The sequence below is a fragment of the Rhincodon typus genome, chromosome 17, assembly GCF_021869965.1.
Source record: "Rhincodon typus isolate 14 chromosome 17, sRhiTyp1.1, whole genome shotgun sequence".
NCBI classification, from domain to species: domain Eukaryota; kingdom Metazoa; phylum Chordata; class Chondrichthyes; order Orectolobiformes; family Rhincodontidae; genus Rhincodon; species Rhincodon typus.
Genome location: NC_063348.1, coordinates 1646337 through 1660242, shown reverse-complemented (window position 1 = coordinate 1660242; position 13906 = coordinate 1646337). Strand labels below are relative to the sequence as shown.

Sequence of the window (13906 nt, the reverse complement as noted above, 5' to 3'; positions counted from 1 at the left end):
ATCTCTCTCTATCTCTCTCTATCTCTCTCTATCTCTCTCTCTCTCTCACTTGTTTACCCAATTGGTTCCCATTTCCTCCCCCCCGCAACTCCCTCCAGCTCTCCTGTACCTTGCCCCCCTGCACTGTCCCTGTATGAGTGATGAACAAACCCAGACTGGGCAGCGTTACAAAGCTGACCGTCTGCACAATGTTGAACTCTCTCCCAATGATTTCGACTCCGGGCTGATTTGCTGTCTCTATGTTCTGTCCTTCTCCCTCTATCTCCTTTCCCCCCTCTCCCTGTCTTGAAATGGAGCCTTCTCTCTCTCCCTCCCCTCACCATCGGCATCCCTTGTCCTTGTTGCGGGGATCTTGCTGTGACACAGGTCTACCTGAGGGAAGCGCCAGTCCCTCTCTGCTCCTGGCAGTTTGAGTGGCTGTTTAACACAACACGCATCGCTGGGCTCCACACAGGTAAGAGGCTCATGGGAAGGAGGGAGGTCACTGAAGGGAGGGGCGTCTCACTGAGTGGGGAAAGTGGAGGGGGGAAGATTGCTGAGCAGAAGGGGTTTACTGAGGAGGTCTCACTGAAGGGGGTCACACTGAGGGGTGGGGTCACAGCAACTTATTGAGCAGGAGGGGTATCTCACTTAGGATGGAAGGGGACTTGTTGAGGGGAGGGGTCACTGAGGGGGGTCAGTGAAGGGGAAGGGAGTTCACTGAGTTGGGGATGGGGCTCGTTGAGGGGGAGATCAGAGGGGATTTGGGGTCCACTTAGGCAGGGGTCTCAAAAGAGTCACTGGGGAGGGAAGGGAGGTCACTGAGGAGTGAGGAGGTCACTGACCAGGGAGGGATGGGTCTCACTGAGGTGGTTACGGGTGGGGGGGTGGGATTGGGGGAGAGGTGGGGTCACTGAGGTGTAAGGGTGTCTCACTGCGGGGGCGACTAGGCTTATTGAATGAGTGTGGTGGTAGGGCATTGCCTCGAGCAACTGCAACGGGAATAAGAGGTTCACAACCTCCTCAGAGACCCTCACTGACACCAGCCTGGATTGGCAATAGAGCAGGAGGCAATATTTGAGAAGGTTTGAGAGGGCTGTCAGGACGCCTGTATCTGATTGGAGGTCTCTGTACAATCGTCACCCCAGATTGTGTCTCAGACAGTAAGGAATCGTTGTCACTGTCTTGGTTCAGTTACCTGGTTGTGTTTCACTTTATTGTTGTCAGTTTATGAATAAATCGCTCCCGTCTCTCTTTCTGTCTCTCTCCCTGTTTTTTTCTCTCTCTCTCTCTCTCTCTCACTTCCTTTTCTCCCTCTGTCTCTGTCACTCTATCCATCTCACTTTCTCTTTCTTCCTCTGTCTCTCTGTCAGTTTCTCTCTGATTTGATTTGATTTGATTTATTGCAGTCACATGCACCTAAGTACAGTGAAAAGCTTTGTTTTGCGAGCAATGCAGGCAGATCATAGCAAATGAGGACATAGGGTGTTCAGACAGAGCGAGGCATACGGGTTACAATGGCACAGGAGGTGCGCAAAGCAAGACAAGCATTAGCAAGATCAACGTTATTTGACGTTAGAGAGTCCATTTATCACTCTCAGCAGGGAAGGAGCTTTTCTTGAACTTGCTGGTGTGTGTTTTCAAGCTTCTGTATCTTCTGCCTGACAGAAGAGGTTGGAAGAGAGTGTTACTGGGGTGGGAGGGCACTTGATGATGTTGGCCGCCTTTCCGCGGCAGTGAGCCATGTAAGTAGAGTCCAAAGGGTCTTGACCGGAAACGTCAGCTTTCCTACTCCTCTGATGCTGCTTGGCCTGCTGTGTTCATCCAGCTCTACACCTTGTTATCTCAGATTCTCCAGCATTGGCAGTTCCTACTATCTCCATGGATGGAAGGTTGGCTTCCGTGATGGTCTGGGCTGTGCGCACCACCTTCTGTAGTTTCTTATAGTCCTGGGCAGAGCAGTTGCCATACCAGACCATTATGCACCCGGACAGTGTGCTTTCAATGGTGCAGCTGTAGAAGTTGGTGAGGGGCCTTATGGACATGCCAAACTTCCTGAGCTGCCTGAGGAACAAGAGGCATTGTTGTGTCTTCTTGACCGTCGCATTGACATGGGAAATCCAGGACAGGTTGTCAGTTATTGTCACTTCTAGGAACTTGATGCTCTTGGCCCTCTCCACCTCAGCTCCGTTGATGTAGATGGGGACATGTTCTCCTTTCTTTCTGAAGTCAATGATCAGTTCTTTTGTTTTGCTGACATTGAGAGTGAGGTTGTTATCATTGCACCACGACACCAAGTCCTCTATCTCCTTTCTGTATTCTGACTCATCATTATTTGATATCTGTCCTACCACAATGGTGTCGTCAGCAAACTTGTAGATTGCGTTCGTTCAGAATTTAGCAACAAAGTCGTGGGTGTGCAGGGAGTACTGTAGAGGGCTGAGGACACATCTTTGGGGCAGGCTCCGGTATTGAGGCTTATCATGGAAGAAGTGCAGTCATGCATCTTCACCTATTGTGGTCTATGGGTTAGGAGGCTGAGGATCCAGTTGCAGAGGGCAGAGTTGAGACCTAGGTCTCGGGGTTTTGATACTATTCTGGAGGGGATTATGGTGTGTCTCTGTCTCGCTCTCTCTCTCTCTCTCTCTCTCTCTCTCTCTATCTCTCTGTCTTTCTCCCTCTCTCTGTCTCTAACATGGTTTACCCCACTCTCTCTGTTGTCTCTGCATTTCTATGACTCTCCTTCTGTCTCTCTGTCAACGTTTCTCTCTTTTTATCTCTTTCTTTTTCTTTCTCTCTCTCTCTCTCACCCTCTGTCTTTCTTTCTCCTCCTGTCTTTCTTTCTCTCTTTCTGTCTCTGTCCCTCTCTCTCTATCTCTCTCTTTCTCCATGACCCTGCCTGTCTCTGTCTGTTTCTCTCTGTTTTTGTGTTGTCTCTTTTTCCATGTTTCTCTCTCTCTCTCTTTTTTCCATTTTTCTCCTTGCGTCTGTCTGTATGACACTCTCCATCTCTCTCTGTCTGCCCCTCTCTTTCTGTCTCTCTCGGTCTCCCCCTCTCTCCCTCTCCCCTCTCCCTCTCTGGTCTGATTTTTCTAAGTGGTTTGTATGTAATCTCCATTTCATTCCCAGTCTCTCTCCTATCCCAGCTCCAACCATCCACTTGAATTAAAGTTTTATTTTATTTACTCTGTGTGTTTTTTTGACTCTTACTTTTCAGCTCATGGGTCAAAGTGCAATCCCCATGTGTTCCTCCCAGTACGAGCGTATGTTCAATTCCACCCGCCTCCCGGGGTTAGAGACAGGTACAGTGACATCCCGAGCAATCTCTTGGACATCCTCATGACCTTTTTTAGCACCCGCCACCCCCTCCTCTACCTGCACCGCCAATCCCCTCACCCTCAGCACCCTCCTTGGCCCCTTCTCCAACCTTCACCCTCGACCCCCTCCTCCATCCCTTCACCCTCACGCCCTCCTTAGCCCTCACCCTCGAACTCCTCCTCGACACCCTCACCCTTACTCCCACATTCCTACTTCCATCCCCTCATCCCCATTTTCCCCCCATCACCTGACTGCCTCACCCCCCCATGTCCCACCCACACCCCACACACCCAGTCCTGCTTGCTGTCATTTGCTTCATGTTAGAAATGTTAAGGTCAGGGATAATGGCTCATGCAAACAAACTGGGCAGCTTAATGTGTGTGAGCAATGGTACGAGGGATCCAGTGGTAAGACAGTGCAGAGGGATCCAGTCTGAGGGATAGTGTGAGGGATCCAGTGGTAAGACAGTACATAGGACTCCAATGTGAGCAAAAGTGACGAATCCAGTGGGTGAGACAGTGCAGGGTGTGTGTGTGTGTGTGTGTGTGTGTGTTTGAGAGATACAGTGTGAGGATCCAGTGGGTGAGACAGTCACATCTAAGGAACACTGTGAGGAATGCAGTGCTTAGATAATGTTTATAACTCCAATGTGAGGGATGCAGTGTTGCGGTGTGTCTGTGATAGTGCAGGGGATTCAGTAGTTAAAACACTGCAAAGGATTTTATTCATGAGCATCAGTAGGTGGGATCCAATGATTGTGACAATAGAGGGGGTGTGTGTGTGTGTGTGAGATCCAGCTGGAACACAGTGACTGTAATGCTGTCACTCTGTGCCCTCTTACTGTCTCCCAAAGGGAATGTGGGGAACCCTGTGGACGGGGCATGTTCCCGGAGTGTCCAACTACAGCTGTGGATCCCCCTCCTCCCAGTTACTCCGCCAATCCCATTTTGCCAGGACATGCCCTGAACAAAGGTGACATGAAGAGGTTGTCCAATGAAAACTGCGGGCTAGCCCACTTGCCAGGACTGCACCTTGTCTCCTGTGTCTGGATGTCACCATCCCACCCTGCACTCCTCTGTCACTCTGACACCAGCCTGTGTCTACAGTTTGTGTCTGTCTGTGTCTCCGTTTCTGCTGGGGCTGGTTCCAATACCAGCATTGCAGCCAGAGCTCGGAGCTCATTTTCCAGCATCCCTCTGGCTGCTTTGACTTTCCATCTCCAGTAAAACTCGCGGTTCCTCATTGTCCTTCTGCGTGGCCCTCTCTCTCTCCCTCTCTCTCTCTTTGTATCTCTCTCTCCCTCTCACGACACCTCTATGTTGCCCCTTAGACACTCTGCAGCACTTGAAGGACAGCAAACACATAGCCGTCTACCACCGGGGACGTTTCTACAAGGTCTGGCTCTATCACAATGGCAGGCTTCTCAAACCCCGTGAGATCCAAACTCAGATGCAGAAGATCCTCGATGACCAGTCACCAGCCCAGCCTGGGGAGGAGAAACTGGCAGCACTGACTGCAGGAGACAGGTGAGAAAGTGAGAGAGAGAGAGAGATAGAGAGCCCAGGGTTACTCAGGATTTCCAGGGATCCCACAGGTCTTGAATGCAAATTCATGTCCTTTTCATTCCTGAGACCAGCAGGAACTAAGACCTTGCAGCTCCCCCGGAATTTAACTAGCACCGGTTGCAGCTGGACTTTGAACATGTGGCCCCCGAGGCAGTGCCCAGTGCCACAACATCATATCTACCCACAGCTTCCTGCAATAGCCAGCCGAGGAGGCAATTAGATATTTGCAACAAATGCTCATGTGACGGGAGTCTCAGTAAAACTGACTCTGGCTGTGAGGAGTGTCCCCTCACTGGTACTCTCTGGGCTTTGTGTGTCTCCCTTGGTAACTGTGTCACACCTCATGTTCCCTGCACCCTGTGAAGCAGTTGAGGCTACCTCATTAAATGTTCTTAAGAAAGATAGATTTTTGAACAGTAAAGGAATTAAGGGTTACAGTGAGCGGGCGAGTAAGTGGAGCTGAACCAATGAAAAGATCAGCTGTGATCTTATTGAATGGTGGAGTCTAATGGCCTAATCCTGCTCCTATTTCTTATGATTCTTATGATCCAGGGTCCCCTGGGCTAAAGCACGTAGGTCATTCTTCAGCCAGGGCAAGAACAAGGTGTCATTGGACACCATCGAGAAAGCTGCTTTCTTTGTGACACTGGATGACACCGAGCAGGGATTCAGGAAGGAGGATCCCATGACATCCCTCGATAGTTACGCCAAGTCTCTCCTTCACGGCAAGTGCTACGACAGGTCAGTGACTGGAATGGAGTTGGAGGTGACCAAGCAGGGTGAGAACCTAGGCCTGGGGCCACAGAAGGCCGTGGGGGTCAGTCAGGGAGAGGGCTAGGGCCAAGGCTTCAGGAGCTGTGTATGAGGGGGGAGAGTGGGAGGGCAGGTGTCACTGAGAGGATGACTAGGCCATCTGTGGGATCAAGGCAATTAGAATATGATTGGCTGGAAGCAGTGTGTTATGGACCCAGACCAGATCGCCCTCAAAATGTTTTAAGAAGGTAGCCTAGACCCTAACTTCTTACTTTTTCAAGGTAGATGTGAAATGCCGTGTTCCAAATGTGATGCGACTGGTCAAACTATTTGACGTTAAGCAAAACACAATTTACTTAAACACTATAGTTTAAAATACAAACAAAAATAGAGGAATTTGGAATAATTTAACTACTGGAAAACTTAACCAAATAATAGATACAGTAACTAGTACTAATTAACTGTTCCAATGTAGTAATATCCCATAAACACACCCCTTGGCAAAACAGTAGATTCAGGCACAAATTCTTACATGCCGTTGTCCAATCCGGGAGCAAACAACATCAAGAAAGATTTCAGAGAAAGTAGCAGTTAGGCATCATTTACTGAAGCTTCAACTCTTCTGGGACCCAAACAGCTTCTGACTACTACAGCTTAAAAAAAAATAGAAAGCCTGATATGTGAGAACTGGCCACTTCCCTTCCATTGTTTTAAAAAAAACCTAAAGACCTCCTAAATTATTGACTTAAGCCATCTGCGATAGCCACTTCTGTGCCTCTGCCTTTACAAGCTCTCTTAAAAAAAAAAAGCCAGGACAAATTAACCTTTATAAAGTGACAGCATTTTCACAAGTGTGACTTTCTGAAAGCGAAATCATGCTTGACAAATCCCCAAAGGATTTAAATTTGTACCTCTTGTGGTAAAGGAGAGTCAGTAAATATCTGGATTTTCAAAAGGATTCACCAAGAGTTGTTAACTAAGAGAAGCTCATTGAGTTGGAGATAGTAGTTTACCAAGGTTTTATTAATGCACAGAACACTGATTAATGGCTCGCATACTGTGACCAATCTATATTGTCCTTTTATATTCGTGACTTGTAAGAGGGACTGAGTGTAATGATTCCCATTTGGTAACAACGTAAAACTAGGTGAAAAGAGGAGTCCCACTAGTCCCACATGGAAGACTGATTGAGAAGGTTAAAACATATGAATTGAGGGAAACTTGGCAAGAGGGATCAGAAACTGGCTTAGTAAGTGGACACAAAGGATAGTGGTGGAAGGCTGTTTGAGTGACTGGAGGTTGGTGTCCAGTAGTGTACCACAAGGACCAGTAGTAGGACCCTTATTGTTTATTATATACATAAATGATATAGATGAAAAGATGGGAGGAATATTAAGAAAATTTTCAAACAATACAAAGATTGGGAGAGTGGTTAATAGCGAAGAAGATGGTTGTAGGTTACAGGAAGGTATTGTTGGGTTGGTCAGATGGTGGAGCAGTGGCAAATGGTATTTAACCCTGATAAGTGCGAGGTGATGCACTTTGGAAGAAGAAACAAGATGAGGGTGTACTTAAGGAATGGCAGGACACTGGGTAGATTAGAGGGACAGAGGGATCTTGGAGTAACTATTCAAAGATCCCTGAAGCTGGCAGAGCAGGTGAATAGGATAGTTAAGGTGGCATATGGGACGTTTGCATTCATCAGTCACGGCACAGAGTATAACAGCAAGGAGGTTATGTTGGAGTTATACAGAGCATTGTTCAGGCTGTAACTGGAATACTGTGTGCAGTTCTGGTCACCTCATTACAGGAAGGATGTGATAGCAGTAGAGGGGTACAGAGGAGGTTCACCAGGATGTTGCCTGAGATGGAGAAATTGAGCTACATGGAGAGATTAGATAGGCTTGGGTTGTTTTGTTTAGAGCAGAGAAGATTGAGGGACATGATTAAGATGTATAATATCATGAGGGGTACAGACAGGGTGAATGGAGAGCAGCTGTTCTCCTTAGGTGAGGGGTCAATCACAAGAAGCCATAGTTTAGGGTAAAGGCCAGGAGATTCAGAGGGGATATGGGGGAAAAACCTCCTCACTCAGCAGATGGTGAGAATCTGGAATGCACTGTCTGGGAAGGTGGTGGAGGCCAGAAACCTTACAACCTTTAAAAAATATTTGGATAAGTATTTCAAATATCATAACATTCAAGGATATGGGGCAAATGCAGGAAATTGGGTTTAGTGCGCCTATAGTGGTACTTATGTCAGTGAAGACTCAATGGGCTGAAAGGCCTTTTCCGTGCTGTATGAAGGGATGACTACAGGGGCAGAAAGATACACGCAGTGGACAACAAGATGGTGGATGGAGTATAATAAGAGAGAATAATTGTTTGGTGTAACAGAATATCAACGTTGCAGAAAGGAGATGAGAAGCTGAAACTTCCCGTTGTTCACTGCTCAAGACTAGGAGGCAGGAGACCGATTGGGACACAGGAACACCACCTTGTACTGCATTGGAACAGGGTGCTGATTGGTCAAGCCATCATTGCCATAGAGATGGAGCAAGAACAGTTAACTGTCAATCTTCATTGCCAGAGCAGGCAGGTGGATTCTGATTGGTCACAGTGTTGCCAGGGATATGGCAGAGTTGGGCTGTCTCCATGAGCCCTTTCTCTTTTGTAAAGGATGCACTGTCTGTACAAATTCCTTATGTCTACATAAAACAGCGCGGAGTGTGTTTGTGTATGGAGCTTCGAGCACATGCACAGGCACTGCACTGTGAGCCTGGCTGATCATCGTAACTTAGATTCTAGGCTAAGTCTCAGCACGGTCTGGATTATTCAGTAAGTGATTTCCAATCACTATGGCACGATGGCTCAGTGGTTAGCATTGCTGCCTCACAGCACCAGGGACCTGGGTTTGATTTCACCCTCGGGCAACTGTCCGTGCAGAGTTTGCACATTCTCCCCATGTCTGTGTGGGTTTCCTCTGGGTGCTCCGGTTTCTTCCCACAGTCCAAAGATGTGCACAGTAGGTAGGTTAGCCCTGCTAAATTGCCTGTAGTGTCCAGAGATGTGTAAGTCAGGTGGATTAGACATGGGAAATGCAGGGTTACAGGGAAAGGGTAGGGGATGGATCTGTGTGGGATGCTCTTTGGAGGGGCGGTGTGGACCTGTTGAGCTGAATGGCCTGTTTTCACATTGTGGGGATTCTATTCTATGAAACTAAAATGACCTCAAATGGTGGATAGACATTTCTGAGATTTGCAAGCATGTACTGGTTGAGCACAATTGATGTGCTGTCCACTTGGAAATGGGCAGCGAGACATGTTGTTTGATAGGGTCTTCCAGTCTCTGGAGAGTGTGGCCTACAGACCTGCCATCACACCAGCACTGAAACTCACATGCCATATTAGTCATTTGTGTGGTAGAGAAAATGTCCATTTGGCTCCTTGATAATGCAGAAAACCGCTCATGGATTTACTGCATAATAGCAGCAGCAATGTGAGACAGCTAATTTCAGCTGTTGGTCACATTTCTGAGACACCTTCCCTCTTCTAGGGTGATCCACTCAGTGCCAGAAGTGATGGCTAGAGGCCCATCCCTGAGTTTGTGCGATTCACATTGAGTGATGATTGGATCAGAGTATCCATTATAATGCAGGATAGTTTGGAAATGTCCCATCTCAGTGTCAAACATACACAGTGAGCAGACAGCCAGGGCCCTATTCACCAGCTTACCAGTCAGATTGATCTTGTAGTGGGTAAAGCTGTGGGATTCTCAATGACTGGTGAATGTAAGCTTCCTATAGATTGTAGGAGAGAATCCATTATCCAGCTTCTCAGTGAACCCGTTGAGACGTGAGTTCATTTAACTGCTTCATTTCAAAGGTAAATCTGAGACAGGGTGGACTTTATCATAAATTGTGGAAAGAAATTTGTTCAAATATTGAAATCATTCCGATTCAAATATCACAGAAGTCTCATATCAGATGTATGGAAGGAATGGGCGGTTAGTGGTCTTTCCATTGAAGATATTAGTGAGAGCTGGGTCAAGAGAGCATTTCCATGACAATGCCATCTATTTGGGTGGACATGTGACATTGAACTTGAACTCAACTGCATGAGTTGCCATGTTTGTGAGTTCAATGAAGACAGATTCAGATAAGTGACACAACATAGTGATATTGTGCCAATGTCAGTGGGCTGAGTCAGATGTGGTTTTATTTTGGCTAAGTGCTAATTGTGTCAAGTTTTTGGAGGGTTTTGTCACCATGAGGTTTCCTTTATCAGCCTCAGTCAACTGAGGCATGGCCAGCACTGTAGGAAAAAGGTTTAATGACCTTCTCCACTATGCCAGTCTAAGTGCTACCATCTCTTCTCTGATGCGTCATACTCGAATTCTAGCTCTGCTAGTGTATTCACCTCCCACCAAGGCTTATGCTGTACCACTCTCATTATTGTCTGCAGTATCTCCCCAATTCACCCTCACATACCCCAGCTTGTGACAGCGCTTACTCCTGTATTACCTTCTCTGTTGCCTGCTCACTCACTCGGGACACGTCCCCACCTCCACCAACAATAGTAGTTGTGCCACCCACTTCCATCTCCCTTAGTACCCACCTCTCTCTGCTTCCAGGAGGAAACAACCCATAATATGGCAGAGAAGAGCCAAGACGGGTGGTGGGCAGTCCTATGTTTGGCTCCTTACCCGTTATGAGGAGAGAAACCTGATTCTGACCGTCTCGAGCAGACCCAGCTCCAGTATCGGAGGCTGCCCTTGCCTTACTGTGCAGGGATCCCCTGAGTGAAGGCTATCCCTCTTGAATTAACTGATAACTGTGACAAATTTTCGACCTTTGTGTCTGTGCTAAACAGCACAGCAAGATAGTAACAATGTGAGGCTAGTATGTCTGGCTGAAGGGGCAATGTGTAAAATGGCAGCACAAGGCAGAGATGCTGTGAGCATCCAGACAGGTCCTTTGACAGTAAGCGAGGAGCCCGGGGATACAGCCCGGTGCAGTCCATGAGCTGGGGGTATATCCCTGAGCGCACAGTGTCCTTGCTGCAGCGTTACAGTGGGGGTTACTGGGGCAGCCTGAGGTGTAATATCGAAGAGCAGGAGCGTCCTGTAAGTGATTGGAGATGTACCATGAAGGTTCATAGAGGCTGGCATATGACAGAAGCCAATGTCCATGGAGATGGGGTGCATGTGGTCAGTGCCCTTGGAGTGTGCCCAGGTAGTGCCCAATGTCCAACAGGAAGTGGTACTGAGCAAAGCTGGGAGCCAGTTCTGCTCTGATCTCCATTTCTCAATCTCTAGCTTGTGTGGTAAGAGAGGAAGATGACTATTAATAGGGTGAGTTGTGATGTTAACAAGGTCTTTAACAAGCTTTAGTTCCCCCTTCATTGGCATCTTGCCACTGCATCATAAGGATCTCACCTCACCAGTCTCAAACTGTTCTGCCCCAAACCTCACCAGAACCCACATTGCTGAGAGCCCTATAAGACTCTATTCAATGGATTATCTGAGGCTTTGTTAGTAAAGAAGCACGTGAACAGCCTGTCACTCTCAAGGTCTTGTGTAGTTTTAGTGAGTGTGAAAGAATCTCTCGGAGTATGAGGAAATCCCTTTTGAACTGGCTGCAATTGGATTGGGCTATTGTACATAGCCAGTCATAGAACGGGATGTAAGGAGAACATCACCAAATACCTGTGGGCAGCCTGTATTTATGTGAGCGCAGTGAAGCACAAAACATGAATCCTGTTGAACATAGCCCCCCAGCTGGTTACCACCCTGACACAATTCCAACCAACAGCTTGTCTCCAAGGGTGACTGTTCACCATGTGCAGTGGCAGGTCCTGTTGTTAGAAACTGTGGAACCACCATTGAGCACAACGTGTCTTTATTTGATATCATCCTGTTTAAGAACATAGAACAGTACAGCACAGTACAGGCCCTTTGGCCCACGATGTTGTGCTGACCTTTTCTCCTACTAAGATCAATCTACCCTGCATACCCTACGTTATACTATCATCCACGTGCCTATCCAAGAGTCGTTTAAAAGTCTCTAAAGTATCTGACTCCACTACCACTGCCGCAGCGCATTCCACACGCCCACCACTCTGTGAAGAACCTACCTCTGACATCTCCCCTATACCTTCCTCCAATCACCTTAAAATTATGCCCCCTCATAATAGTCATTTCCGCCCTGGGAAAAAGTCTCTGACTATCCACTCTATCTATGCCTCTCATCATCTTGTAAACCTCTATCAAGTCATCTCTCATCCTTTTTCGCTCCAATGAAAAAAGCCCTTGCTCCCTCAACCTTTCCTCATAAGACCTGCCCTCCAGTTCAGGCAGCATCCTGGTAAATCTCCTCTGCATCCTCTTTTAAGCAAGCTTCCACATCTTTCCTGTGATGAGGTTTGGTCAATATGACCACAGCAAGGTTTACATGTCTGGATATTACCTCAGGATCACATTTGTCAGATGTTCCACAGGATAAATAGGGCCAGATTCTTCAGGGGATCTTTCAGGCCCACAACATCAAAAGAACAAAAAGAATAAAAGAGAAGTACAGCACAGGAACAGGCCTTTCGGCCCTCCAAGCCTGTGCCAATCATCACGCCCTAACTAATCTAAAAAACAAACCTTCTGCTCTTATTCGGTCTGTATCCCTCTATTCCCTCCATATTCATGTAACCATCCAGGTGCCTCTTAAATGTCACCAAAGTGCCCGCTTCCACCACCTCCTCTGGCAGTGTGTTCTAGGCTCCTACCACTCTGTGTAAAAAAAACTTTCCTCGCACATCTCCCTTAAACTTTCCCCCTCTAACCTTGAACCTGTGTCCCCTTGTAATTGAAACTTCAACCCTGGGAAAAAGGCCTTTGAATGTCCACCCTATCTATACCTCTCATCATTTTGTAGACCTCCATCAGGTCTCCTTTCAGCCACTGTCTTTCCAGTGAAAACAGTCCTAGTCTTTTTAACCATTCCTCATAGCCATTGCTCTCAAACCGGGCAACATCCTGGTGAAACTTCTCTGTACTCTTTCCAAAGCTTTCGCTTTGACCGAAACTGCACACAATATTCCAAATGTGGCCTAACAAGGGTTTTATGCAGCAACATGTTAAGCCAACTCTTGTACTCCATGTCCCAGCCGATGAAGGCAAGCATGCCATATGCCTTCTTAATCACCTTGGCCACTTGTGTTACCACTTTTAGGGAACTGTGGACCTGCATGCCCAGATCCATCTGAATGTTAATGTTCCTAAGGGTTCTGCCATTCACTGTATAATTCACACATAAACTTGAACCTCAAATGCATCACCTTGCATTTGTCTGGATTAAACTCCATCTGCCATTTCTGTACCCAAGTCGCCAATCTATCTATATCCTGTTGTATCCTTTCACAATGGTCAGCACTATCAGCAACTCCACCAATCTTAGTGTTATCTGCAAACTTACTAATCAGACCACTTACATTTTTCCTCCAGATCATTTATATATACTACAAACAGCAGAGGATCTAAGACTGATCCCTATGGAACACCACTAGTTACCGGTCTCCATTCTGAAAAACATCCTTCCACCACTACCCTCTGTCTTCTAGGACCAAGCCAGTTTTGTATCCATCGAGCCAGCCCACCCTGAATTTCCCATGTGATTTTTAGTTTTTGTACTAATCTGCCATGTGAGACTTTATCAAATGCCTTACTAAAGTCCATATAAACTACGTCCACAGCTCTTTCCTCATCAATTACCTTTGGTAACTTCTTTAGTAACCTCTTTGGTCACCTCTTCAAAAAATTCGATCAGGTTGGTCAGACATGATCTTCCCCATACAAAACCATGCCTGTCGCTAACTACTCCATTTTCTTCCAAATGTGTACATATCTTGTCCCTCAGTATCTTGTCTAAGAGCTTCCCCCCCACAGACAGCCCGGATTTCCCGGATTATCCCTGCTTCCTTTCTTAAACAAGGGAACAACATTGGCTAATCTCCAGTTCTCTGGAACCTCGCCTGTGGACAAAGAGGACGTGAAGATATCTGCTAATGGCCCAGCTGTTTCTTCCCTTGCTTTTCCAGTAACCTGGGATAGATCCCATCTGGTCCCAGGGACTTCTCTACCTTAAATCCAATTTAGGATACTCAAAACTTCCTCCTACAAGATATTGACGTTCTCTACAGTATTCACACACTCATCCCTGACCTCAGCATCAGTCATGTCCTTCTCCTCAGTGAACACTGATACAAAGTACTTATTAAGGATCTCTATCACTTCCTGTGGCTC

The 13906-nt window shown here is 47.0% G+C and overlaps 1 protein-coding gene across 4 annotated transcripts in view; it reads left to right on the top strand.

The window, feature by feature from the left end:
- cpt1ab (carnitine palmitoyltransferase 1Ab (liver)) overlaps nt 1–13906 on the top strand; it is a 46034-nt gene that overhangs the window by 20897 nt on the left and 11231 nt on the right. For 3 of the 4 annotated variants that reach the window (XM_048607015.1, XM_048607017.1, XM_048607016.1), the window contains 3 exons: nt 367–454; nt 4628–4823; nt 5415–5603. In XM_048607015.1, coding sequence (XP_048462972.1) covers nt 367–454; nt 4628–4823; nt 5415–5603 — 473 coding nt within the window. Of the gene's footprint in view, nt 1–366; nt 455–3196; nt 3282–4627; nt 4824–5414; nt 5604–13906 lie in introns of all 4 variants that reach the window. The other variant, XM_048607018.1, reaches the window with a different exon arrangement.